Source organism: Humulus lupulus, chromosome 7, assembly GCF_963169125.1.
Source record: "Humulus lupulus chromosome 7, drHumLupu1.1, whole genome shotgun sequence".
In the NCBI taxonomy this organism is placed as follows: Eukaryota; Viridiplantae; Streptophyta; class Magnoliopsida; order Rosales; family Cannabaceae; genus Humulus; species Humulus lupulus.
In genome coordinates, this window is record NC_084799.1 from 82,906,157 (window position 1) to 82,931,785 (window position 25,629).

Consider the following 25,629-nt stretch of genomic DNA (forward strand, 5'->3'; position numbering starts at 1 on the left):
AAAGCTCTAATCTTATTGTTTTAGCCTAATGACGGTGCCTACAATATAAACAGGGGTCTTTAGACTTTCAAAGTCTTGATCACACTTTTTATCTCTCTCTCTCTCTCTAACCCTTTTCTCTCTCTAGATTTCTAAGAACTTTCATTCTCTCCAAGAAACTCACCAACAATTGATTGACTTGTGTGAGTTTCAAAGGCTTCTTAAATCTCAATTCTCATTCCCTCTTGGTGAAGCTTCAAGAATGCTTGGAATGAAGATTTTTTATAGCGATATTCCTCGTGTATATTCCTTTGAATGCTACCCCAAGTTTAAAGACTCGATCTAAAGGTTGAATCTTTCTAACTATCTGAGATATAATATTTTGATTTCATTTTTTAGTTTTCCATTATATTTTGTGATATTATATTTGATAGTTTTATAATATTTTATGTGAGGATTCCATTTATTGAGAAGATATAATTTTACTCTCCATTTTACATCATTTTCAAGATTTGTCTTTAATTTTTGAATTTTCATGATTTGCCTTAATACTTTACATATGATTCTTGATTACTTTCTAGGATTTTTATTATTGAGTTAATTCCTTTAGCCATTGTTGATATATTTTTTTGTGAGCCTTAAATTGCCAACAGTGATTACTCACTTTCCTAACATTCAAATTCTCTATTTTTTTTTAATAAGTCTAACCACCATGGAAGAAAGTTCCTTAGCCTCCGCTCTCAAGTTAATGTCACAGGATTTTGTTCACCTAGATCATTTTGATGGGTCAAATTTCGTTTGTTGGTAAGACAAGATCAACTTCCTTCTCACTACCTTGAATATCTCATATATATTAGACAAGAACTTGAAGGCCTTAGATCCACCATTGGTGGGTGATTCTCAAGAGTTGGTCAAACAAAAGAAGAAAGGGGAAGAAGATGAACTAATATGTCTGATCATATTTTCAACACTCTTTCAGACTGCTTATATGATCTCTACACCAACACCATTTTCGAAAATAATATTTGGGAGGCACTAGAAAAACAAGTATAAAGCAGAGGAAAAAGGTACTAAGAAATTTATTATCACTCAAAATATGGAATTTAAATTCTTTGATGAAAATACCTTATCTTCCAAGTTCATGAGCTCCAAATTATTGTGAACATATTATCCACAATTAAGATAACATTGCCAGAAGCTTTCCTTGTGGGTGCAATCATAGCCAAACTACCTCCATCATGGAGAGGCTATAGGGAAAAAATTCCTCCATAAAAATGAGAAAATTTCTATGGAAGAGATTTTCAAACATTTTTAGTTTGAGGAGGAGTCCCGTTTTGTAATAACGCCCTATACTATTTACTTTGTAAAACGTCTCTCAGTTCATATTTATTAGAAAAATATCATTTTAGAGAAAAAGTTCAGTGGGGCCTTGTCAAAACATACAATTTGGGCACAATAGTTTAAAATAAAAATATAGTGTCTTTATGCGATTTTGAAAATATAATAAAATATAAAGTCTCACTCTAAGGTAATGAAAGCATAAACAAAAACATAAAAGTTCATACAATTTCTTGGCGTTCAACTAGATCGTTAATCGCTCATGGACACCTCGTGTCATACATGCCACAACATTAGAACTCCCCACATCACAGTGCGTGCAAAGAAGAAACCCTATTGCCTACCTGAAAAGGGGAAAGTAAGGGGGGGGGGGGGGGGGTGAGCTAAAAGCCCAGTAAGGAAGTACAAACAAAATACAAAAATTTACATGAAGCACAAAGTAATCTACATACATTTCAAAACTCATGGCATGTCGTAATAAATCATAATCATAGGACTTCATAAACATAAGCATAATTATATATCATGTGATCATGGCATCCCTATTGTCCATGTCATATCATGAGGTAACTAGTAAAAGCATAAACCAGTAAAACCTCCTCTATGAGGTAAACAAGAACTCTGGTCCTCGAATAACCTCAGCGCGTCCGCCCTATGAGTGACGTTATATCCTTAGTATCTCCTTTATTGTGTCGCGTTTAACACACTAACAACCTACTGATTTTCATACAACATACAACAATTTATACCATAACATAGTAATTCGTACTTTTCATAACACTTTAGCTTACCATATATGCTCACACTTTCCATAAACACCATAACTCTTGCAATCATATTAATTCATACTTTTCATAACATAATAGCTCTTACGACATATTACCTCATACTTTTCATAACACAATGCATAGAATCTCTAGCTAACTTCCTTACCTCAAGTCCAAGCAAAATATAAAGTGAAGAGTACTTCACAACGAGCCTAAAATCACAATCAAGCGTCCGTCTTAAGATCATGTAAGATTACACATGTCCAACATACATACCCCACGTGTGCATAGGCCATGCACACGTGGCACATGTTGCACCGCACTATAAACATTCAACAATTTCACATAAAATCATAAAAGAATAATGCCAATTCTACCAATTAATCCTTCATAGTTACAAAATAGAAATCATACATTTGATTAATAGGCGTACGCTTGAACGTAAAAATACACTTGCATGTAACATGCATACGTGAGAGTGTTCTTGAAATTAGCATTGAAGTTGATAAAGTCTACTTGTTCATTTTATTGCCACTTTATTAAAAATTCAGCAAGAATTAGTTTACCAGTCATTAACATTATCATATTCCCTCCTTAGTTCATAAGATTTTTTTCTAGAATTTTATTTCACAAAATTATTTATTTAATTATCACCAAAGTCACATTTGTTTTAAAATAATAAAATCTTAATTATTATTTTAAATAAAGATATATAAAACATGAAAAAATTTCTATTTCGCACAAAATAATTAATTTAACATAATTAATTAACTCTTAATAATAATATATATACTTATTTATTTATCAATGTTTCTAATTTAATAAATATAATAAATAAATAATTTAACCTTTTTAACAATTTAAGAATTTGAGGTCACCGCATTTCACATCTAAGTCATAAAATTTTGAAATAAGTTGGAAAAATCCAAACTATCAACCCATTTACTTAAATAAATTCCTTAGTCCCATTTTAAAATAGTTTTACTCAGTGAATTATTTACAAAAAAAAAAAAAAAACTGCATTAGTATGAATGAGAAATTACATTTTTAAAAAGTGTGGAAAAATGCATTTTCAAATATAAGGTCTAAGGTCTAAATTAATCAAACATACATATTATATCTTTTATTTTAAAAGAGAATTTTTCCATTGAACTTAAAAATTTCAGCAAGCATTATATTACATTTAATTTTGAGGCGCGAGTTTTCAAAACATATTTTTACTACCTTTTTAATTAAAAGAAATTTACCATAATACTAAACAAAATTCAGCAAGCAATTCTATTCATAACTCAAATTTTTTGATTAACCCATTTTAACATATTATTCTAGTATGCTTGACAAAAGACTCACAACATGTATATTAAATTCTTTTATCTTTTAAAACATGCATTCTCACATAAAATTATAGGGTTTCTCACAAAAGTGCAAGAACACATGTACAAAATTTATTCCTCTTCTCATTCTAACATATAGCGCGACTCATGGCATAATTTAATCTCTTTTAAACCATTTTTGCAATTTAACATTCTCAATCAAGAAGAAAAAAATCAGCAAGCGTACAAATCATTTGATATTCCAAAATGTTCATAATTAAATAAAACAAAGTAACCCTAAACTTAACATGCCATAGCCGAACCTTATATGCTCACACAACAACTCAAACCTCTTTTGCATGTTTAAAAGAAAAGAAAAACATTAACATAAAATAGACCAAAACCAAAACTTAAGCCCTAGCATGCACCTATTAAAATCTTTGCATACCTTTACATAAATCATTAGTTTCAAAATGATCATAGCAACATAATAATAAAAATCCCCACATAAATCTCATCCAATGTAACGTCCAGCGTTTTCGGGTACCTTTAAACGACTCGGGTCGGGATTTTCCCCCCGGGTTAAGAATATTACTTTAAATAATATTATATTTTGTTTGGAAGTATTCCATGAGTTATTGCTAGCCAAAATATGAATTTTGTGATTTTAAAAGTCAAGATAAGACTTTCGGTCCTCGACCGACACAAAAACACTGATCGGGTAAAAATCTCAGAAAATAAAATGAAAATTTATGGAAAATATATTTTGGGCATAAAATACATTCATAAAAGTTAAAGTTTGGTCAAAAATTATAAACCTAAAAGAAAATGGAAATTTTAGGGCATTTTGTGTTAAATGCCTAATTTTACCGAAATGGGGAATTTTATTCCATGAATAGACTTTAGGTTAAATTTTATTGTTTGATTAATTAAATTAAATGTAGGAGACATTTAATTTAATTATTTAGTGTTAAGTTTTGTTTTTAAAACTTAAAAAGAGTGAAAAAGGTATAGAAAGTCAATTTGGACTTTTCTTCTTAGGAAATAATTATTAACCTTTATAAAAAAAGAAAAAAAAGAAATGATCACATATATAACAATGGGTGGCCAGCCATGTGATGTTTTGAAATCCCATTTATTAACTAATTGAGTTTAAATCCCATTTATTTAAAGGTTTGGGATAATGTCAAGTGGGCAAGTGGGAGTAAAGCACTTGAGTGTTTTTTTTAGGAATTTTAGAGTGTGATAAACTCATCCAACCCTCCCCAACCTACCACACCACTCTCTCTCATTCACTCATCTGATTTTTGAAGACCTCTCAAAGTGTTCTCTCCATTTTCAACCCCAAGAACACCAAGGAAACTTGGAAGCTAAGTCTTGGTCTAGGAAGGGTTTTCCCTAAGGTAAAGTTTCAATAATCTAGACTTTTGTAAAGTTTCAAATAGCTAATTAACTATGTTGTTGGGGGAAGTTGGTTAGGGTTTTTGAAAGGTTTTGAAGGAGCCAAAACTAGTAGGAAGGTCCAAACCTTAAGCAAGAACACCAAAAAGGTAAAAAGTTTACTTTTGATGATTTTTGTTGTAGGATTTTTAGTTTTAAGCATTATTTTGTATATTTAATGCTTAAAGTTTCTTATTGGTGATGTAATAAGGTTATGGTAGTTGTTTTATAATTTTTATGATGCTTGTGTATTGATTTTTGAAAATAGGAACCAAAACCCCCAAGGGTTTTTGTAGGAAACCCTAAAACAAAACATTTTTTGAGCTGTGATTTCCAAGGGGTCAAGCAGCCATTGTATATTGGTTTTGTAAAATTAAATTATACTGTGATTTTGTTGAGATTGAGTACATAAAATTGAGCTTTTGAAACACGAAAAAATATTTAGAAATGAGTAAGTTATGCTATTTCAAAGTTTAGGTAAAAAAAAAAACTGTTTTTTTTGTATTCTTATTTTCGGAACCAAGTTTGGACAGCCACTGTATAGGGCAAATGAACCCATTTTTTTCTACATTTTTGTGGACATATTATTGGAATATCCTAGTATTCCACTGTAAAATTTGGTAAGAAAATATTGAACGGTTTGAAAGTTATCAACTGTCAAAGTTTGGAAAAAAATAAGGACTTGAAAATAAGATCATTTTTACCTCATTGTTGGAAAATGATTTCACCAATAAAAAATGCTCATTTTGACCTAAGATTTTACAAATACCTAAATGGAATAACAAAAATGGAATTGGGAAATTTTGGTAACAATTGGGTAAGTAAATTTCAAGTTATGAACTAACGAAGTATGTAGTTAAAAATGTGAAAAATAGGCTTTTCACACTTAGTGTAAAAATGAGATTTTGGAACATACGGTAAAAAGTAAAATTTTGCTTATTTCAAGATATAAATTGGTAAGTCTTGAAAACATATTTTCACTAAAATTACCCCTTTGAGTTTAAAGTGAATTATTTTTATTAAAGAGTTTTTATTCTTGTTAAAAATAAGAGATTTAATTTATCAATAGTTAATAAATTAAAAGAGGGTTTAAAACCCTATTTTTTGAGAAAATAAATAAATGAATTATTTTTCTAGTAAGTAAAATTGATTAATTGATTTTGGAAAATTAATTAGTCAAGATGGGAAATTTTTAACGGTTTTCCTAATTAAGACAAATTAGGCAATTTTCTTAAAATGTTTTTTTTTAGAGATTAAAACCTTAAGAAAAATAAAAGGGAAAAATTAAGAGTTTATTTTCTTTAAAAATAATTAAGGAATTTATTAGTATTTTCTGGATATAATACCGGCTAAAATCTTTCATATTTTAACCGACTAGTCGAAAGTGCAGGTTAATAGCGATACCTTGAAAGAATAAGATTTTTAGCGGATTGTGGGAAAATACCATTATGATACCCGAGCCTAGGTATCGAGACCTTAGGATAGGTCTCCCCGAGACTTAGGGTTTAGTCTCAAATATTTTGTATGAATTTCCTTAATAGGTTTAAAACCAAATAAGGATTATAAATCCTTACAAATGATTTTTTTTAAAATGACCAAACTGCCCAAAATAATAATAATAATGAATTATGAGTGCCATAATTAATCCGAGTAGTATGGATAACTACAGTATTGGCTAAGCGTAACTGGACTGAACGTTGGATGGTGAAAACCTGCTGAGCGCTAAGGACTCCAAGTAAGTCAACTTATATTGTATGGCTGCAATATGAAACGATTATTGTCTTGTATGTTAGTATAGGGATACATGCACAAATATAGACTGTCATAGAAATTTTCTTAGAGACGTTAGTCTAGTTAGTGCTGATTTAGAAAATATGAACGGTAGATATCCTTCATATCCTAGATGGTTGATCCCCGTCACACTGCTTGATTTTATTATGTCCGGCTCATTACCGCGACGAGTGGCCAAGAGGTGAGGATTAGCTGGTTAAACCTAGGGGCGCCAAAATAAATGGGACCTAGGGGTCCTCATGCTTACTTAATCATTGAAATGTTAGAACCCGAGCAAGTGCTCTGATAAGTTATTCCCGGATAGCAGCCGTGAATATTGGCCATTCAGTGAGAGTGCCTAGAGATACTGGGGTTGCCAAGTTTAAGTGAGGCTGAACACCCTAGGGGCAACTGCTCACCAGCACCACTGATTAACATAGAAGTCTCCGTAAAACCGTGTAAATTGGATTACACTCTTGGATAAGTAGCGATGCCCTAGGTAACATGATAGTTACCCTTGATGAGGATATTTATTGGCTAGATCTTAGTGTGGAGACTCGGTTCTCTTTTACAGATTAGCAATTATGTTGGAGGGAGCGTTACGCCTGAATTGTTGGAAATTGTAGAGCGTTGGTCTCAAATTATATTGTGATATAATATATCTGCTTGCTTTGGGATGTTCTGAGTGCAGGGATATATTTGTTGATAAGATATAGTTGTGATATAATATATCTGCTTGCTCTGGGATTTTCTGAGTGCTGGGATATAATTGTTGATGAGATATAGTTGTGATATAATATATCTGCTTGTTCTGGGATTTTCTGAGTGCAGGATTTTATCTAGTTATGAATTAATTTATCATTGGTTATCAGGCATGACCATAAGTTTGCCAGGATGCTTTAGCATTCTTGAAATTGATTGTGTAGGGTCCGGAACCCTAATTCTCTACATGATTTTGTTTGAAAGTTGATCTTACTAAGCGTTTTCGCTTACCTAGTTGTTTCATGTTGTAGATAAGAGCAAGGGCAAGGCAGAGCAGTGAGCGCTGGAGTCTTCCTTGCAAATGTACATGTGGATCGACCTTTTGGGAAGCCATTTTATTTTTGGAAATGTTGTGTAATTTTCCTAAACTAGGCTCACTCTATTCTTTATAAAACATGTTTGTAACTAAATGTTAAGTATGGCCATACGACTTTTTAAAAGGTTTTTTTTATACGGGTTTTTGAGACATTATGTTAAATGAAAACATTTATATTTCCGCATTATTGAGTCTTGAAAATCCGAGTCGTTACATCCAACTCATAATCTCCCAAATATTATCTTGGACATGTGAAATAAAGCAACCACCACCATTCGAATATGCCTTTTAAGAAATCTAAAAAAATTCAACCAAGAACCAAAACATAACAACATCATCAAAATAACCAAAAATTAAGATCTCCATAGATTAAAATCATATTTATCAAACAAAAACCAAGACATGACCCAAGAGATTACAATCACCAAGACAACAAGAGATTGGGGGAAATTCTATTACCTTCCTTGATTGTGTTCAAGAACACAAGAGAACAACAACCTTGGCACCCTAGGGATTTCGAAACACACACATAATAGAAAAATAAATTCTTAGAATCAAGAGGATGGGATGGTGAACTTAGAGGATTCAAAGCACAAAGCAAAGTTTTTACCTAGGGATTTTCAAAACCTTTCTCCTTCTCCTTCTCCTTCTTTCTTTCTCCCATTCTCGTGCTCTCTCTCTCCCTTTCTCTTCCTCCTCTATGCAATCGGCCACCAACAAGAGTTCCCAAGATCTTCATATTTCTATTTATAGGCCCTAGTTTTTTTGAAACCCTATGCTCCCAATTCAATTCCCCTTTATTCTTGATTTTTAAATTAAAAGAAAATGAGAAAATCAATAGGAAAAGATGTCAACAAACCAAATAAGGAAAATAATTTCCCATTGGTCTTCTCTCCCTCATGCCACACACCCATTCTCTCTTTCCTCTTCCTCTTGTTTCCTTTTTCCTATTTATTTCCCAATCCTCTAATAAACACTAGCTTCTAAGAAAAATATATTCATATGTAATTCCTCCCATTATTTTTCCTTTTTTTAAAAATTAACTAATCAAAGTAATTAAGTAATTTATTAATAGAAAAATACACTATGCATGGAAACTAATGCATGCTAACCATGCATACCATGCACATGCACGCACACACATAAGCGCTAGGGTGCATTTCTACTAACCATGCACGTTAGTGCACACAATAAAATCTCAAGAATTCACAAATTAAAACAATTAACAATTTTTAATTCACATCATTTCTACCAAACAATTAAAAATAAATTCCTAACACTTAAAAATTAATAATAAAATAAAGCACACAAATTGATAAAATAAAAAAAAAAATTGGTGCGCTACAAAGTCCAAGCAAAAATAAAGTGCGGGTACTTCACAACGAGCCTAGAATCACCATCAAACATTAGTCTTAATATCAAGTAAGATTACACATGCCCAACAAACATACTCCACATGTGCATGGACCAAGCACATGTGGCACAAGTTGCACCACACTATAAACATTCAATAATTTCACATAAAATCTTAAGAGAATAACCCCAATTCTACTGAGTAATCCATAATGGTTACAAAACAAGAACCACACACTTAATCAAATGGCGTATATTTGAACATAAAACTTAGCTTGCATGTAACATGCATGCAGGGAAAGTCTTTGAAACGTCCATAGAAGTTGGTAGATTTTAGTCCCTTTAATTCTTAGAAATCGCGTACAATTTTATTAAACAAAAATATTTACCAACTTGATTTATATCGCAAGGCTATATTAAAATCGTACCCAAAACATATCTAAAAGAATTATTTCATTTTAGTTGTCATTTACCAAGTATTAATCCCATTTACCAATTTAAATTAAAATAATACTATTTAGTTATTTATTTTACAAATAAAATTGCACTATTTTATTTAAAATATTCCATAATTTAAAGTAGGTAAAATCACATTTTTTGTAACGTCGCGTAAAATTCCTTAACATAATTTGTAGAAAAACATAAACGTTTGCTAAAAAATAAGGTAGCAAAAAATCCATATAAAAAAAAAACTTTTCAAAACATGCAATAGTTTGGAAGTATGCACATGCTTAAAAGTGAGATGTAGTGTCATAAGTTAAAAAAATTCAAGAAGCCCAAAATAAGTTCTTAATTATCATATGAGTTCTAGTCCCCAAAACATAAAATTCCCAAAAGGTCGGTCCTACACCCTCCCAGATAAACTTCATCACTCACTGATCCACTTTGCGTTTGAGCTTACCTATAACACGAAACAACTAGGTAAGGAAACACTTAGTAAGAACAACTTAACAAACATAACCACATAAACGGAGTAAGAACTTAAACCAACGATAAGTAGGCAGATAACAAACCAAGAATAGGATTCTGGTGAAACTGAACCCTAGCATACAGTTTAAGAACGTGCAAACATTCTAGCAAACTTATGGTCATGCCTCACAACCAAAATTAATATCCTGAAAATACACTTGCACGCAGAAGATCCCAGAGCATACATACAGTCTTAACTGGTAACATACATAACATTCTTAACATACTTAACGTTCTTATCATGCATACTTAGTTTTCTTACATACTCATTAATCTTAACATGCATACTTAGTCATTAATCTTAACATACATAGTTACTTAAGGTTTAAGAGGAACAATCAAACATAACTTAACATATCTTACCATAGCGTCGACGGGTGTAAACTAGTTAGATCGGTTACCCAAACTCCTAGAAGAATTTGACATACTTTCTTAGTCATGGAGATTTGATTCCGGAATCAAATTACTTATGTGTCCTGGAGTTTAACCAGACTCTTATGTAACGGGTGTTAAATCAAACTTCTTACATATTTTCGTGGCCAACCGACCTTAGTTACATAGTCACCAATGGCGAATCGGTTTCTTACTTAGTTCCCGGTGGCTGGGCGGAGTTCATAGCTGTCACGGTAGCTAGCTAGACTGCTTACCTTAGTCATGAGTATGCAAACCCTCTAGGAACACAGTCTTGAGTAAACCTTCTAAGACTAGTTCTAATTATTATCTTATATCTTAGTTATCTAAACTAGTCATGATCATGTTGTAGCCAAACAAATCATAAGTTGTCTTATCCGAATTCCTTAGCGCTTGCTTGTGGAAATCTTCTATCCAGAAGCAAGCCTTCTCGCTTAGATAACACTGTGGTGAAACCACATAGTGACTTGGATTAATTATGGCAATTATCTATGATTGTTCATTCGTAATTTGGGCATTAAAAGTCTAATACTTAATTCTTATCATGCATTAGCGTTTAGAATTTTTTATTCTTAAGCGTCGGGGAAAATTGGTTTTCATAACTAGTTTAAAGGTTGGGTCCTTAGTTATCTTAGTCCCCAAGGCGTACCCTTGAGTATTCCTAATCGTTAATGAGTCTGTGTAGTCTTAAGTCTAGTAGTAACGGGGTCTACTACGCGTTCTTGCAAGTTTTGTAAGAATGCCATTAATTCATTTTGTTAAGAAAATACCCTTTTTTATCTCTTATTACCATCAAGGTACCTCTCTTATGGAGAATTAGTTACAAATTCTTATTCTTTTTAATTTCTTAAATTATTTTGAAAAGAAAACCTTAAAAGAAATACCCTTTTAAAAAGTGATAACCCTCTAGAAGGATTATTTGGTCTTTTTTTTTTGAGGAAATCCTATTTTAGTGTTTATTTTTCAAAGTGGGCAATTGGACACATTACATATTTTTAAGAAAACCGTTCTTTAATTAATTTAAGGAACATTCTCTAATCAAGTTAAAATGATTTAAATTCCATTACCAACAAAATTTTTGATTAAATAAGTTTTGTAGAAATTTGTTATAAAAACCTAAAATTTTCTTAGTGTTGGAAAACTGTCCTTTTTGTGACAAAGTCCCAGCTTTGGAATGCCGCCATTTCTAAACCGCTTACTGTTTGGTATTGGATTTTATGGGCTCAAACCTTGCTATAACAAAAAATAATCTTACAAAGTTTCAGCTCAAACGGAGCTCTCTTTCATAGGGAAAGTCGTTCACAAAAACCCTTACTTAAACTGTCAGATTTTTGCAAAATTCCAGTTTTGAATCCCCAATTTGAAAAATCATAGCTCCGAAAGTACAAGGACTTTTTAGAAACTGTTTCATGGAAATAATATTAATATGTTAAAAATATTCAGTAAAAATTTCAGCCAAAAATAATAATCTTTACTCATTCAACTAACTATTCAAAGTTTTAAGGTCGGAACTGCCAAATCATATTCTAGCTTGCACTAGATTCCCAAAAAGCTCATAACTTGAGTCATGTAAAATGTTTTTTAGTGGTTGAAGATGTTAAAATCATGTAATCTTTCCAAATAATGCATTACAAAAACTTTCATTGAATAGTTAGGTCGTTTAGGTACGATTTGGCCCTTTGGAAGCCACTGTAAAATTTTGGCAGCAAGCATGCATCAATAAATACACCACATAAACACCACACAAACCACATAAAACACCACATAAAACACATGCATGCATCATCAGCCAACTAAATAACCTTATTGCAATACAAATAACTAATTTAACTCACAAAACAACAATCAAATTCAAATTTGCTAAAGCCATTAAAATATTATGGTAAGAATCAAGATTTTTACCTCTTTATGTTCAAGCCTTTGGGGTGCTTGAGCTCTTAGGGTTCCAGACCACTTCTCAACACATCACACACTTAAATCCCTTCCCATAAAACACTAAGAATCAGATTATAGAGCTAGAAAAAGAAAAGAAGAGGGATACTTAAAAAGAGTTTGCTCTAGGGTTTACCTCTTTCAAAAATTTCCTTCTATAAGCTTGCATGGATGTAGATGATGGTGCTCAACTTGGAGATTTGACTAGTAAGGCTTCTCGTGAACCCTAAAACATAAGATCAATGCCATGCATGGCTATTAGATCACATTCATGCATTATTAACCTTTAGGGTTTTGGGTTTGAAGAGGAAAAGATGAGAAAAATGAAGTAGGTTTCAAAACTTATTCTCACTACTACAAAATACCCTTTACAAGTCACCTTTTTAGGACATGCACCTAAATGTAAGCCCTTAAAAAGGTCTATGGATTTATTAGGACACTCATTGAGTGTTCTTAATGTAAAAACCCTTATTGGCTAACTTTATTTTAGACAAAATATTTTTAAATCAAGGAAAAATCAGAAGCATATCCTTAATTAATTATCACATAATTCAGCTGGTTTTTAGTGTGAATATAGTTTTTACCTTATTTATCACAATTAATCTTTATTGGTAAAATATTGTATTTAAATTATCTTGTGAGAATATTTTCAAGGATTATGTCCATTCAGCATTAAGTAAGTTTTCAAAAACGAACATGGTCAAAAGGAATGACCAAGTTCGGTCTGCTAGATAAGCTGTTTACTCATCAGTTTCCTTCACAGAATTCATCTGGCTAGCAGATTTCCTAAATCGAAGAAATTTGCAAATTGATTACAAAGATCTCAGAAAAAGCTGGCATTGGACAATTTCCTTTCCTATAAATACCTTGCCAAGGCATTTGGAAATTTCATCTCTTCTATTTAGAAATTTGTAAACATTGTGTTATTTTGAAGAGTGTTTTTCTTTGTAGAGATTAAGTTTTTTCACCTTAATTTTTGTAATAGTGCCGAGTGTACTTGTGAATATTTGTCCAGTCCCTTGTAAACAGGTAGTGTCTATAGTGAACATGTTCATAAGGATCTTTGGGAGAGGATTCTATCCAAGTCTCACTTCAGGAGGAAGTGAGCACTCACTTTGAAGGGGGTTTAAGAGAATCAGCGTTTCATCAAAATCAGATTCGTAGAGAAGGGTACAACAAGATTGCGACAAAAGCTTAAGAGGGAGTCTTACATTGCTTAAGTAAATACTTTTGTACACATTATTTCTTTAATAATTGGTTTATTCTCTCGGTGTGGCTCCGTGGATGTAGGTTATCTGAAAGGATTTCTGAACCATATAACAATTCTCGTGTGTTGAATTTTTACCTTTTTTTCTGTTTCTGTTTTAATAGTTCCTTAAGTAGTGTTAACAAAGCTGGAATTTGTCTAAAAAAATTAATCAATATCTGCATTTAATTAAGTTTTTATTTTAAATCAATTGGTAATATTAAAATATGGAATTTCAATTGGTATCAGAGTGAGTCACTAAACTCTTAGTGCGATCTTGTATTTTTCAATTTGTTTTGTGCCTTGTGAAATGTCTTTCTTTGCAGAAGGTGGTTCAATAACACGTCCTCCCTTGCTGAATGACTCTAACTATCCTTATTGGAAAGTTAGAGTGAAAGCTTTCATCAAATCATTAGATGAAAAGGCATGGAGATTAATCTTAACAGGTTGGACACCATCTACTGAGTTTGATAATCTAACAAAGGTGAAATCTAAAATCAACTGGACTGATGTTGAAGACATATTGTCTAGTTATAATAACAAAGCCTTGCATGCTATCTTTAATGGTGTTAGTAAAGGATATATAAAATTAATTTCTTCATGTGATTCCGCTAAAGAGGCTTGGCAAATTCTTCAAACTTAATTTGAAGGAGCTGCTGATGTCAATCACTCTAGGCTTGTAATGTTAACTACAAAATTTGAAATTCTTAGAATAACTAAAACTGAGTCTCTCACTGAATTCTATAAAAGATTATCTGATATTGCAAATGAATATTTTGCCTTGGGTGAAAAATTGTTAGAGTTCTTCTTGACAGGTTTCAAACTAAGCTCACGACAATTGAGGAGGCAAAATTTGTTGACACAATGAAAGTAAAGGAGTTGATGGGTTCACTAAGAACTTTTGAACTAAATCAACAAATCCGTCAAAAGGAAAAACCGAGTGCTCTCAAAGAGAAATCATTTGCTCTCAAATCATCAAAGGAGAAAGATTCAGATGAAAATAATGGTGAAGATGAGATGGCCTTGTTGACTAATTTTTTTTTAAAAATACATAAAAAAGATTGGAAACAAGAACCTACATTCAAATCTTTCAAAGGTAACCATTTCTCTAAACATTTTGATAAGAGTAATAAAAGAGGTGTGCAATGTAGGCAATGTGAAGGAATTCGTCATATTCAATATGAATGTGCCAATACACTGAAGAAGAATAAATAGGTAATGGCAACTACTTGGAGTGATCAGGATTATGAAAGTAGCGATGAAGAAGATAACTTAAACCTTGCCTTTCTGTTGTTTCTGGATTAACTTTAAATTCGCAGGTTAAAAAAGGGTTTGTTTGTCTGAACAACACAGTCCAGGAAGAAAATTCTAAATGTGAATCCAGTGAATCTGATCTGGATGAGGATTCTTTGAAAGAGTCGTACAAAGACATGTATGATCAATGGTTAAAAGTATGTTATGATAATCGCTTAATGGCAAGTAATAACAAATCTTTACAAAAAAAGAATGATGAACTTGAAAGTAATTTAAAGAATCTTAAGAATAAATTTATTGCTAAAGACTATGAAATTAAGCGACTATCAAATGAAATTAATCACATGGTTCAAGGTGTAAAAATGATTAATCCAAATTCTAGGATTTTGGATGATGTAATCGTTGCAGGACAAATAGCAGGTAATTTTTCTTGATTAGGATTTAATGGTTCCAAATCAAAAGGCAAAACTATTCTTGTAAAATCTGGAATTGTTTCTGGCCCAACCACTTACGTTTCAACAAGAATATCTCAGTTAGTTGATGCTACAAACGTACAGTCTGTTTCAACATTTGTTACACATACCAAGTTTATCAAAAGTAATAAAACTGGGCATTTTGTTCCCATTTGTCATTTTTGTGGAGTGAAAAGGCACATCCGACCTAGATTTTTTACTATGATGAATTTTTTCAAAAATAATGACCTCAATCGTTATAGTGAACCAAAAAAGTTTGTGAAAAAACCATCCAAAAAGGTTTGGATAGAGAAAAAAAAATTGTCTTGCTGCATTTACTTGTCATAAAACTTGTGCCTCTAATTCTTGGTATTTTGATAGTGGATGCTCCAGACATATGATAGGTGATGTAAGTATACTCACTAATTTCAAATCTTTAAAATGTGGTGCTGTAACTTTTGGTGATGGTATGACAGGAAATATTGTTGGAAAATGTACCCTAAGTCTTGATGGGTTACCGAAATTGAGAAATGTTTTACTTGTCGAAGGACTTAAGGCTAATTTGATTAGCATAAGTCAATTTTGTGACCAAGGCTTCACAATAAATTTTTCTCGTAATGATTGCAATGTTGTTGATCAAAATGGTATGAGTGTATTGAAAGGATATAGATCTATCTATAATTGTTATACAATCTCACCAACACTCACATGTCATTCGGCCATAGGTAATACAACACATTTATGACACGAAAAACTGGGACACATAAATTTCTAACGTTTGAAAAAGATTGCAAGTGCAGGGTTAGTTCGTGGGTTAACCAAATTGGGTAAAGAATATGCAAATAAACAATTGAAAAATTCTCACAAAAGTGTCATAAGAATTAATACTTCAAAAGTTCTTGAGCTTTTGCATATGGATCTCATGGGTCCTATTCAAGTTGAAAGTATTAATGGAAAAATGTACATTTTTGTTTGTGTTGATGATTTTTCTTGCTTTACTTGGTTTGATTTTATAAGGGAAAAATCAGATACTTTTGATGCCTTTAAAACTCTTTGCATGAAATTAAGAGTTGAAAATGATTGCAATATAGATAAGATTGTAAGAATCAGAAGTGATCATGGTAAAGAATTTGAGAATACTATTTATGATTGATAAACGGGTTTTAGGTTCGTTTATGGTCTAGTTTTTTGGGAAGGTTTTCATTAGTTTAGGGATATTTTATTGCAAAATTATGCTGGTTTAATCATGTTTCAGGTTTTTTATGCTAAGATGGTGAAAAGAGTGGAATAAAGTGAAAGTGGAAGAAAATAGAGTTATTTTGGAGAAAATTGAGTCATTCGGGAGCAAGAAGTCCAAGTAATGTTTCTGTGAATATCGCTACAGCGCTAGAAAGACGACTTCAAGGCATTTGTCTTTGTAAATAGCGCTACAACACTATGCAAGTAGCGTTGTAGTGCTTGAAAATCACTGAAGAGTGGCACCCCAACACTACAATACTAGCGCTACAACGCTAGTACATCAATTTTTGACGGAATTTGGCTTTGTTAATGGCGCTACAGTGCTCAAAACCTAGCGCTACAACGCTATCGACGCGATTTTGAAATCTTAAGCCACTTTTAGAAGGACAAAACAGTCTTTTTACTTGGGAGAATTGGAAAACTATTTAAGTGACATTAATTTGCGAATTTAGGAGTTTTTGAGTTTTAAAAACCCTAGATCTAGAAAAGACTGCTGTATTTTTAGATTTTTTTTTTCTAGTTTATGACTTTCTAGATTTCTTCTTCATCTTAATTCTTTAGGTTACTTTCTATGAACAATTAACTGAATTCTATTGTCATCATGTTATCTATGAACTAAATCCTATATCTAGGGATTAATGTAGTCGCTTGAATTTTAATTTAATTTTATCATGATGTTCTATTGATACTTCTTCTCTATTCTAATCTATATGATGTTTGCTTAATGCTAGTAAATAATTGATCACTATTTACTTGATTTTATGGTTTTGATTCAAAATTCGAAAGATGAGAATTGAATATGCTATCATTATATAGACATAGGTTGCATATTGGATGGAAGTACCTGTATGGCTTGTGTAGTAATTAGGTTTCCATGCTTAATGCCTTCTATATGTTTAAGTTTATCATAGAGATGTAGAAAACCTGCATATAGGCTGAGATCTTATATCTTGAAAAAGAATAGGAATCGAATTATGTTAACCTGCTATTAGAATAGGAAGAAGAGATTTAGAACTGATTATTAAAATTAATAGAAAGAAAAGTTGATGAAATTAATTCCTAGGTTTTTTATTATTGATTTTTAATTTGTTCCTTCATTGTTGTGTTTACAGTTATTTAAATTGTGTTCGTAGTTTATAATTATTCATCTTAATTTTAATCACCAAATAGAAAGTGAAAAGCAATTATTGGTAATTGGTTAATAGTCTCTGTGGGGCAATCTCTGTTCTTACAGAATTTATTACTTGACACGACCACGTATACTTGCGTGAGATTTTAGAAATCAAGATTTTGGCCCCATTTCCGGGGACTAATAACCAATATCAAAACTAATTGTTTTTCGATCTACTTTGGTTTTAATCTAACGTTTTCTAATTCGGGTTGCTTTTAAATTTCTAGATTTCAGGTGATCTATTTTATGCGACGTAAGGGTTCGAAAATACTAGTGCCTGTTGATCCTGAGATTGAGAAGACATGCAAAAGAGAAAGAAAACAGAAAAGACATGAAAGGATGGCCCAGAACGTCAACAATGTTGCCAACAACAATCTGAATCAGGGTAATGAGGGTATTGCAACAGCTGAGGCAGACCTACCCCTGAGGGATTATGTACTCCCTACTATTACAGGGGTACATTCTAGTATTCACCCACCAACTGTAGAGGCGAATAATTTTGAGATAAAGCCTTCGATTATCCAAGTGGTTCAGAATTGCGTTCGGTTTGGGGGGCTACCTAATGAGGATTCGAACTTCCATATTACCAATTTTTTGGAGTTATGTGATACCTTCAAAATGAATGGACTAAGTAATGATGCAATCCATTTGAGGCTATTTCCATTTTCTTTGAGAGACAGAGCTAAAAGTTGGTTGATTTTGCTGCAAGCCAATTCCATTGTGACATGGGAAGATCTTGCTAAAAAATTTGTTGCTAAGTATTTTCCTCCCTCTAAATTAGTTCGGATTAGAGGTGGAATAAATCATTTCTGTCAATTTGAGGGGGAATCGTTATATGATGCTTGGGAAAGGTTTAAAGAGTTACTTCGAAAATGTCCACATCATGGTATAGTGAAATGGATGTTGGTGGACACTTTCTATAATGGACTGAGGGGAAACACAAGGACTATAATAGATGTAGCAGCAGGCGGAGCATTTATGAGCAAAAGCGCTCACGAAGCTTATGAGCTTTTAGAGGAGATGGCCATGAATAATTATAATTGGCCAGCTGAGCGAGAAAATAAGAAGGTGGCAGGAGTTCTAGAAGTTGATCCTATTGCTATGCTCACTGCTCAAATTGCTTCGCTAACTAAACAAATGCAACAACAAAACAACATTTCAGCTCAAGCGATGCAACTACAACCTGCTCCTATCATTTGTGAGACATGTGTAGGCCCTCATCACTTTGAGAAATGTCCAGCGATGAGTTCTTATTCGGTAGATGACATTCCACTTGAAAAGGTTCAAGCCATTGGTAATTTCCCAAGGCAACCAAATAACAACCCATACCCTAACACTTATACTCCAACGTATAAGAACCATCAGAATTTGTCATGGAGTAATAATCAAGGGCACCAACCACAATATCATCCAAATCCACCTCAATATCCTCCAAGTAGACCATCTTATGGGCTAAATACAAGACCCTTTTATGATACTCGAAGGTCACAAATGCTGCAACATCAACAACTACCCCCTCAAATGACTAAACCAGAGGTATCCGCTGATTCATTGAGCCAATTTATGACAGAAACTAGATCCTCTATTTGGAGCTTAGAAACACAAGTTGGCCAACTTGCAAAGTTGATGGCGGATCGTAATCAAGGGAATTTACCTAGTTCAACTGTGGTGAATCCCAAGGAGCAATGTCCAGCTGTCACTTTCAGGAGCGGGACTAAGTATGAGGGGCCTATAGTAGAAAACAAGGGCAAGAAAATAGATGATCAACATGTTAATAGTCCAGCACAAGAGGAGGCTACTGAAGACCTTCCAAAGACAGAAAAGCCAAAATACACTGAGCCTACACCAAGGATTCCATATCCTCAACGGTTCCGAAAGGCTAATCTTGACATACAATTCTCTAAATTTTTGGATATCTTTTTAAAACTACACATTAATATCCTTTTGCTAAGGCACTTGAACAAATGCCTAGTTATGTGAAGTTTATGAAATAAATTTTGTCAAAGAAACATAAGCTAGAGGATTATGAGACAGTGGCACTTATTGAGGAGTACAGAGCGATACTTCAGAAGAAATTATCTCCAAAGCTTAAAAATCCTGGTAGTTTCAATATCCCATGTTCTATAGGGGGTTCAGTAGAAACAAAATCTTTCTGTGATTTAGGGGCTAGTGTGAATCTAATGCCTCTATCAATCTTTCGAAGGTTGAATTTGGGAGAAGCTAGGCTGACTAATGTATCTCTACAGACGGCAGATAGATCATTTAATCATCCTCATAGAGTGATTGAGGATGTATTGGTGAAAGTGGATAAATTCATCTTTCCTGCGGACTTTATTATTCTAGATATGGAGGAAGATGAAAATATTCCAATAATACATGGAAGGCCATTCTTGGCTCCTAGTAGGGATTTAATTGATGTACAAAAGGGCGGGTTAAAGCTGCGAGTGCAAAAAGAGGAGGTAATATTTAATGTTTTTGCAACAATAGAAATTCCAACGTGTTGTAGAGTTGAAGTGGTAAACCAAGGAGAGAACAAGTTGGAAGTCTCTAAGAAAAGATCCATAGTTAAAATTGGAATGCAAAGGGGGCATCATCGGTTAAAAATGTTCTTTAGTGAAAGAATTTGAATGTTATATGAGCGGGGGAAAGTACCACCAATTTCTAATCACAAGAAACGAGGACCAACTCATGACACTATGGCTCTCAAGGACGTGCAGGGAGGACTTGATCTAAGTTGAATATGAATGAAAACAAGAGTCAGGCTAAAAGATGTTAAAGACAGCGCTCTTAGGAGGCATTCCTATGTTTATTTTTAATTTTATGTTATTTGTTTTTGTTTTTTTTTATTAGAACAATGTTTTTAGAGATTTTGTTTTAGTTGTTTTTAGTTTTATTCTGGAAAAATTGTGTTGTAACTCGTAACCGGTGAAAAACGTGAAAAAATTGAAGTTTAGGTGGTTATAGCACTACAGCGCCAGATGCTAAGCGCGACAAGTAGGGGCTGGCGTCATTTTTTTTTTCTCTCGAAGAGATAGCACTACAACAGCCTCCGCTGTCTCAACCATTTGAGGGACCCTCGTTCCAACCTTCACAACCGCCATACTGACGTGGCTGTTCAGGTAAGTCTCTTTTCTCATTCTTTATGCACTTTAACATTGCAGAAAATGTTAAATTTTAAGTTTGGGGGAAGGATTTATTTTTAGTTTTATGTTATTTGATGTGTTTTTCAGTTTGGTTTGCTTGTTAGTTTGTATTGAGTCATGTTTTAGAGTGTAAATTAAGTTGATGATAATTGCCATTTTAATATGATTGACTGTTATATTGTATAATCCAAAGGAAAAGTTGATGTGCTTCTGAAAAAAAAAAATCAGTGTGCTTGGTTAGATTACTTTGTTTTTTTCACTGTGATATGTTGATATTATAGATCTATTGCTCATGATGTGCAAATGTTATAATTGAATTATTTTATGCATGTCGAATTTGGACGTGGATTGAAAAAATTATAGAACATGTTTGCTTACTATTTGAGATGAAATTTGAAACAATGCACATTTAGGAAAAGGATATAGGCAATTTTTTTTGGACTGGTTGTGCCTTTCAAGCTAACCCTGTTAAATTTTATCCTTAGTCAACCCTTTTGAGCCTTATAACTGTTTTCTTGTTAACACATTCTTTTGAGCCTAGCTGTGAATTGGATTACCATTTACTCTTTTGACCCATACCATGGGCATGAAAACTATTATGTGAGGGGAGTGAATGTGTAATGGGATGTTATGTATCATGTGTTATTCAGAAAATTCCTAGTGATTGAGAAAAGTTAAAGTAGGAAAAGAAAAAGAAAGTGCAAAATAATTAGACTCCTAAACAGTTATCTATTGAAAAGTCAAAGTTTGGGGGAGTGTAATATGAGAAAGAAAAAAAGAAAAAAGAAGAATGAGTTAGTTTTGCATAGTTTTCTCAATCGTTGAGAAGAAAAAAAAAGGTAACAAGGGATGAGTGGTTTGAAATTGTTGGGAAAGTTTGTTTAGTTGGAATGCTTGTGGTATGATTAAGCTTAAAATGTTTCTTTATCTATCTGTACCTAAGACTTCTATTACAACCTTTGTAAAGTCCTATTGATTCTTATTTGTGCATTTTTTTTTTATATTAATGGATAATAGTAAGTAGTGCAGGCATGTGGAAATAACTTGGTTATGTGATTAGTTGGTGAGAATTTGATGTGCATAAAGTGGATCGATGTTTTTATTTGCGAGTTATGAGTAATGAGCTTTGGTGTTAATAAATTGCAATGAAGGGGTGAATTATTTTGAATGAAAATCTAGATTAATATTTTAAATAGCATGATTGTTTTCCTGAGAATTATATGTGCATAGCAGTCTTGAGTGTTGGAGTTGGTTGGTTATGTCAACTTGGTTTGTTTAGGTTTAAGTCTAGTTAGATTCTTTACTCGAGGGTGAGTCAAGGATTAGTTTGGGGGAGTTTGATAAACGAGTTTTAGGTTCATTTATGGTCTAGTTTATAGGAAGGTTTTCATTAGTTTAGGACTATTTTATTGCAGAATTATGCTTGTTTGTTCATGTTTCAGGTGTTTGATGCTAAGATGGTGAAAAGAGTGGAATAAAGTGAACGTGGAAGAAAATGGAGTTATTTTGGAGAAAATCATGTCATTCGAGAGCAAGAAGTCCAAGTAATGTTTCTGTGAATAGCTCTACAGCGCTATCATAATGGCGCTACAGCGCTAGAAGGGCAACTTCAAGGCATTTGTCTCTGTAAATAGCGCTACAACGCTATGCAAGTAGCGCTACAATGCTTGAAAATCACTGAAGAGTGGTGCCCTAGCGCTACAATACTAGTGCTACAGCGCTATAGTACATCAAGTTTTGAAGAAATTTGGCTCTGTTAATGGCGCTACAGCGCTCAAAACCCAGCGCTACAGTGCTATCGACGCAGTTTTGAAATCTTAAGCCATTTTTAGAAGGAGAAAATGGTCTTTTCACTTGGGAGCATTGGAAAACTATTTAAGTGACATTAATTTGCGAATTTAGGAGGTGTTTTTGAGTTTTAAAAACCCTAGATCTAGAAAAGACTGCTGTATTTTTAGATTTTTTTTTTCTAGTTTATGACTTTCTAGATTTCTTCTTCATCTTAATTCTTTAGGTTATTTTCTATGAACAATTATTTGAATTCTATTGTCATCATGTTATCTATGAACTAAATCCTTCATCTAAGGATTAATGTAGTCGTTTGAATTTCAATTTAATTTTATTATGATGTTCTATTGATACTTCTTCTCTATTTTAATCTAGATGATGTTTGCTTAATGCTAGTAAATACTTGATCACTATTTACTTGATTTTATGGTTTTGATTCAAAATTCGAAGGATGAGAATTGAATATGCTATCATTATATAGACATAGGTCTCATATTGGACGGAAGTGCCTGTATGGCTTGTGTAGTAATTAGGCTTCCATGCTTAATGCCTTCTATATGTTTAAGTTTATCACAAAGATGTAGAAAACCTGCATATAGGCTGAGATCTTATATCTTGAAAAAGAATAAGAATGGATTTATGTTAACCTTCTATTAGAATAGGAAGAAGAGACTTATAATTGATTAGTAGAATTAATAGAATGAAAAGTTGAAGAAATTAATTCCTAGGCTTTTTATTATTGATTTTTAATTTGTTGCTTCATTGTTGTGTTTACAGTTATTTAAATTGTGTTCGTAGTTTATAATTATTCATCTTAATTTTAATCACCAAACAGAAAGTGAAAATCAATTATTGGTAATTAGTTAATAATCTCTGTGGGACGATCTCTGTTCTTACAAAATCTATTACTTGACACGACCACGTATACTTGCGTGTAGATTTTAGCGATCAATGATGATTTTTGTAAATCTCTAAGTATTTCTCATGAGTTTTCAGCGCCTAAAACTCCTGAACAAAATGGAGTTGTTGAAAGGAAAAATTGAACCCTTCAAGAAATGGCTGGGTAATGTTGAATAGCAAAAAACATTAAAAAAGACTGTGGGCTGAGGCAATTAACACTGCCTATTACATAATCAACCGTGTGTTCTTACGACCAGATTCTAGCAAAACTCCATATGAAATTTGGAACGGTAAAAGAACTAATGTAAGTTATTTCCATGTGTTTAGTTGTGTGTGTTACATCCCTAGGGATTGAGAAAATATCGGAAAATTTGATGCCAAAAGTGATGTGGGTGTTTTTCATGGTTACTTCATTAATAGTGGAGCTTATCGTGTTTATAACATGCGAACTCAAACTGTGATGGAATCTTCAAATGTTGTTATTGATGATTGGAAAGATTTTTCTGAATATTTCAGTGAAGAAGAAATTGAAAGGTTAATTGATGAAAACACTCAAAGAGAATCATCTGATGTAATTGGAAGTGATTCTGTGCCCATAGTTTCATAAAAAGTCGTAACAGAAATTGAATCTGTTCCAACAACCTCTGGACAAACAGTGAAGGAGGGTCCATAAATGATCACAGACTCAATTTAGAGAGAACCTTATGCTAGAGTAAAAAAGAATCACCTTACTGACCTCATTCTTGGCAACATTGAGGATAGTATGTGTTGACCACGATTTTGGCCAACGACGAGTAGACGTCAAAACTATAATAAACCTTCAAGAGAAAAATACGACACTGATAATTTTATAGTGGTTCAGCCCCAATTTATTGGTAATAGCCTAATCTACTTAGAGTTGTGATATATAGATCCTACACTTAAGATCAGATAAACTTGCGCCAACTGAGTTTCTTAAGTGTAAGTAGAAAAATACAGAGTTTCTCTCTCTAGAGAATACAAGCTTTCTCTCTCTAAACTCTCTCAGAAAATGCCCCAAGAATGCCCCAAGTAGCAATCCCAAAGTCTAAAAACTAGAGAGTTCTTTCAGTCTCCAAAAAGATCAGATCCCCCAAAATGATGCCATGAGCCATTTATTTATAGGCTCTTGGATCGTACATCAGATATTCCCTTTGACCGGGTCCTTCATTCTGCCAACAGACTTTTAATTAATAAAATATAAATAAATCTAAATTACAACAATATGGCTATTATTTCGGGATATCTGAGAGATTCTCGTGACAGTTGAGAATGATTCAGGTTGAAGCTGTTACTGAGGACATAAGCAAGCACCTCTCGTCGGCAAAGCACACCTCTAGCACACCTCTGGTCGGTATAGGCAAAGCACTCCTATGGTCTAGCATGACACATCTCTGGTCTAGAAAAACACTTCACTGGTCAGCCAAACACTCCACTGGTCGGCTAAGCACTTCACTGGGCGCCCAAACACTCCACCGGTCGGCCAAGCACTTCTCCGGTCGGCCAAACACTTCACTGGTCAGCCAAGCACTTCACCGGTCGGCCAAACACTTCACTGGTCAGCCAAGCACTTCACTGGTTGGCCAAACACTCCACTGGTCGGCCAAGCACCCCACTGGTCGGCCAAGACAAGTGACTGGTCAGTCAAAAATCTTTACCGGTCGGATATAAATTCTATCAGATCGGTCATATCACTTTATCACAACTCCGAAGAGCCAATACATTTATTGACTATTAATGTGCCATTTACTGACCATGCATCGCCACTTGTCACTTTTGATTGCCACATCATCGAACTGAAATTTTGGGGATAACAGTATGGTCACAAGAAGAAGGTATGTGAATCTTGTTCAATTTGTGTGTTTTACTTCATCATTTGAACCTAAAGATGTGAAAGAGGCTTTGTATGATGATTCCTAGATTAAAGCAATGCAAGAAGAGTTGGAAATTTTTTCTAGAAATGATGTTTGGACTCTTGTTCCTAGGCCTAATCACACCAACGTTATTGGCACCAAATGGATTTTTAAAAATAAAACTGATGAATTTGGTACAATAATTAGAAATAAGG

The 25,629-nt window shown here is 33.1% G+C and overlaps 1 protein-coding gene and 1 non-coding gene across 2 annotated transcripts; one reads left to right on the forward strand and one right to left on the reverse strand.

Moving 5' to 3' along the window:
• Window positions 1-18,051: 18,051 nt before the first annotated feature.
• On the forward strand, window positions 18,052-24,150 carry LOC133791927 (uncharacterized). Its single transcript, XM_062229835.1, has 2 exons — window positions 18,052-19,580; window positions 23,964-24,150. The coding sequence occupies exons 1-2, from the start codon at window positions 18,052-18,054 to the stop codon at window positions 24,148-24,150; spliced, it is 1,716 nt and encodes a 571-aa protein (XP_062085819.1).
• On the reverse strand, window positions 18,496-18,602 carry LOC133792851 (small nucleolar RNA R71). Its single transcript, XR_009874323.1, has one exon. It is a non-coding gene; the product is annotated as a small nucleolar RNA R71 (small nucleolar RNA).
• Window positions 24,151-25,629: the final 1,479 nt, after the last annotated feature.